General features: G+C 29.3%; 1 protein-coding gene across 2 annotated transcripts; it reads right to left on the bottom strand.

Annotated features, from left to right (window-relative positions):
* Nucleotides 1-353: 353 nt before the first annotated feature.
* Nucleotides 354-2686, bottom strand: LOC130812946 (LOB domain-containing protein 15-like). Of its 2 annotated transcripts, none has more exons than XM_057678602.1 (3): nt 2625-2686; nt 2095-2409; nt 354-1099 (listed from the first exon to the last, which is right to left on the bottom strand). In XM_057678602.1, the coding sequence occupies exons 2-3, from the start codon at nt 2347-2349 to the stop codon at nt 521-523; spliced, it is 834 nt and encodes a 277-aa protein (XP_057534585.1). In that variant the 5' UTR covers nt 2350-2409; nt 2625-2686; the 3' UTR covers nt 354-520. The 2 variants fall into 2 exon arrangements, with proteins under 2 accessions (XP_057534585.1, XP_057534584.1); XM_057678601.1 differs by having other exon boundaries at nt 2565-2681.
* Nucleotides 2687-2958: the final 272 nt, after the last annotated feature.

Below are 2958 nucleotides of genomic sequence, written 5' to 3'. Positions count from 1 at the left end.
ATTACATTGACATATACATCGTTTTTTTATAATTCTTATATTTCAATTTTTAATTGATATAAACTTTTTCGTAAAAACGTTTCTTAATTCTAGAATTAAACATGAAACACATTCACACTATTCAAATCTCAGTGCAATTTATAAAACCCACCCTAAATTTTGAAATAAGTTAAAAATTAACCTATATGAAAAAAATATATTCACATTAAATCTTAATAAATAATCCATCTCATTTTATATTATATTTTACAAAATTCAACAACTAAAATATTTTAAAAAAAAGTGAAAAACAAAAGAGAACTAGGAATGGACGGAAAATCAAAGAATTGATAATTCTAGAAAACAATGCTCAATTCAAGTGTTCTGGCTAGTAACAATACGTACTGTTCATTTACGTTATATGAGATTTAATCCAAACAAATACAATGTCAATTAAAATTTAAAACATAATATAAACTGAATAGAAAAAGAAAATAATAAAATTAAATGTATCTAAACTTTATTTATTGGAAGGAAAAAATCAATCCAAAAATGGAACACTATGATCATTAGAAATACAGGTAAACCCAGCATTAGTGGGCGTATTAGAAAGAGTAGGCGGCGATGGCGGCGGAGGCGGCGTATAAAAAGAAGCTGCACCTGATAGCGGCGGTGTCGAAACCGCCGAAACAGAAGGCGCTGGTGGCGGCGGTGTAGCTGGTGGCGGTGGCGGCACAGGTAACTGATGTGGTGGAGATTGTACTTGTGGTGGTAAACTAGCAGCTATAACAGTGGCAGCAAGGGAGTTTACTAAGGAATTATTATTAGGATGATGATGATGATTAATTGTTGGATTATTACTATTATTAGTAGGATGATGATGATTAATGGTTGGATTATTACTATTATTAGTAGCAGAAATGAGATGATTAGCTGCTTGTCTATATTTAAACTTAATAATTTCTGCCCTTAAAAGGTTGAGTTCAGCTTGTAATGCTTGGATTTGTTGCTGTAAAGCTGAGATTGCACCCATGCAACCATAAACTGGATCTCTTAGCCTTATGTTGGCTTCGTATACTAGACTGTTGGCTGCATCTGCCCTTTGGTTCTCTGGTACTTCCTACAATAAATATGGGCATTGTATTGTCCTTTAGATCAACCCATAATAAATCTCAATGCAAAATCATTGACATTATTATTAAATCACCCTTATTGTTTATGGAGCAAAATTAACAAATTTATTGAAGGTATTATTTAATTTTAAAAATTATGATATTTTTCTAACAATAATGTGTATTTCTGAATATTTATTTAACATATAGAAGTAGTAAGTAATTTTATAATATTCTAATCTTTTTAAATTTTATAAGGTTGAACATGTTGAACACGCTCAAAATTAACCAAATTAATTTTATAGCTATTAACTTTTAGAATAACCAACTATCACAACTATTTAATCTAAAATGTTTGACTTTCTATAGAAATTTAATCATTAGTTTTGTTACTAAATAACTTTAAATTTAACAAATTGCCTTAAATTTAAAGTTTTTATAGAAATCAACAATCGAATAAATCTCCAATTATCATTAATATTAATGGATCTTTCAATAAATACATGTATTATACTTCTATTTAATTCTTTAGTGATAATCCTTTAAAATTATACAATGAAAAATTCTTTGCAATTGCTATCCTAATATGTTTGTCTTTATCTAGATTAGAAAAATTGTTCTTTAGAAGTTATCAATCATTTGTATAAGCGGATACAATCTATGAACCTTTTTGTAAAACAAATTAGTTTTAACATTTTTCCGTTTATTGTTTTAATTTAGTAGTTAGGGTTTTTGCTTCCTATCTGTCTTGAGATTATTATTGTATATTTTGTTGGTCAATTTAGAGTACTAAAATTTTGTGGGTTGTTCATTTATTTTACAAATCAAATTCTATTAAAGTTTTATAATTACGATTTACTTTAATATAATTAGTGTTATCCTTTAAGATACTGAATTCGTATTGATCGTTGACTTAAATTAATGTTAATATGTTGTATACTAAGAGCAAAATTTATAAAATAATTTGTAGTAAATAGAGATGGTAGCTACAGATGAGACATACCATGAGCAATTTGGAGACATTACTAGCGCCAAACACTTTATGAACCGCGGCGAACTTTTGAGGTTCATGAGGGGAGAAATAGGGAGAGAAAGGGCATTCCTCGGCGCATCGTCGCCGGAGAAGCTTGCAGGCGGCACAAGGAGTGATGGTGTTCAACGTCGTACCAGGAGGAGGTGTGGGACCCACACCCATCAAATGTCTTCTTCCTGTTGATGCTATTTGTAGATGATTATCATAGCAACTACTTGCCACCATTGATTTATTAATATTTGCACCATCAATCTTTCTCTTTACCCTTTTCCCTATTTCATCTTCCTACATATAATATATACAAATCATTCAATAATTATAATTGTATATATTATAATTACTTATATAATTGAAATTAATAAATATTAGAAAATAATTATGATGATATGATTAAGTTGACTTAAGAGCAAAAAATTGGTGGGTGTAGAAAAAAATTGTACCTTTGTGTGGACATGCATAAAGATGAGTGTATTAAGGTAGTTTAGAAAAGGGGTTAGTACCTTGGAGCAGGTGACGCTAGAGACGTGGGAGAAGATGGGCAAGGAGTAAGAGGAAGAGGGAGGCAAGTTATTATTTAGAGAAGAGAGAAGATTTTTGTGCTTTTAAATGCCAAGATTAATTATTAAATTAAATAAATGTAAGTTGAAATATTTAGGTCAAAATTCTGTAAATGGAAACGTTTTAAGGAAAATTAAGAAATAGAAGTAATATGGTTTATAATTCTTCATATAAACTTAGCTATGTTTATTTTAGTTGTATATATCATTTGCATTACATTAAGATTAATTATATATCATCTGCATGATATTCCAAAATTAACCTAAAAATCCTAAC

This window comes from Amaranthus tricolor, chromosome 5 (genome assembly GCF_026212465.1).
Source record: "Amaranthus tricolor cultivar Red isolate AtriRed21 chromosome 5, ASM2621246v1, whole genome shotgun sequence".
NCBI lineage: Eukaryota > Viridiplantae > Streptophyta > Magnoliopsida > Caryophyllales > Amaranthaceae > Amaranthus > Amaranthus tricolor.
This window is presented reverse-complemented; position numbering and strand designations above follow the sequence as displayed.

What these genes read in the sequence shown, in the direction of transcription:
- LOC130812946 (XM_057678601.1), bottom strand. An exon ending in ATGTCTCCAAATTGCTCATG is followed by an intron (nt 1,100 to 2,094) that starts GTATGTCTCATC and finishes TATTTATTGTAG; the next exon opens with GAAGTACCAGAGAACCAAAG.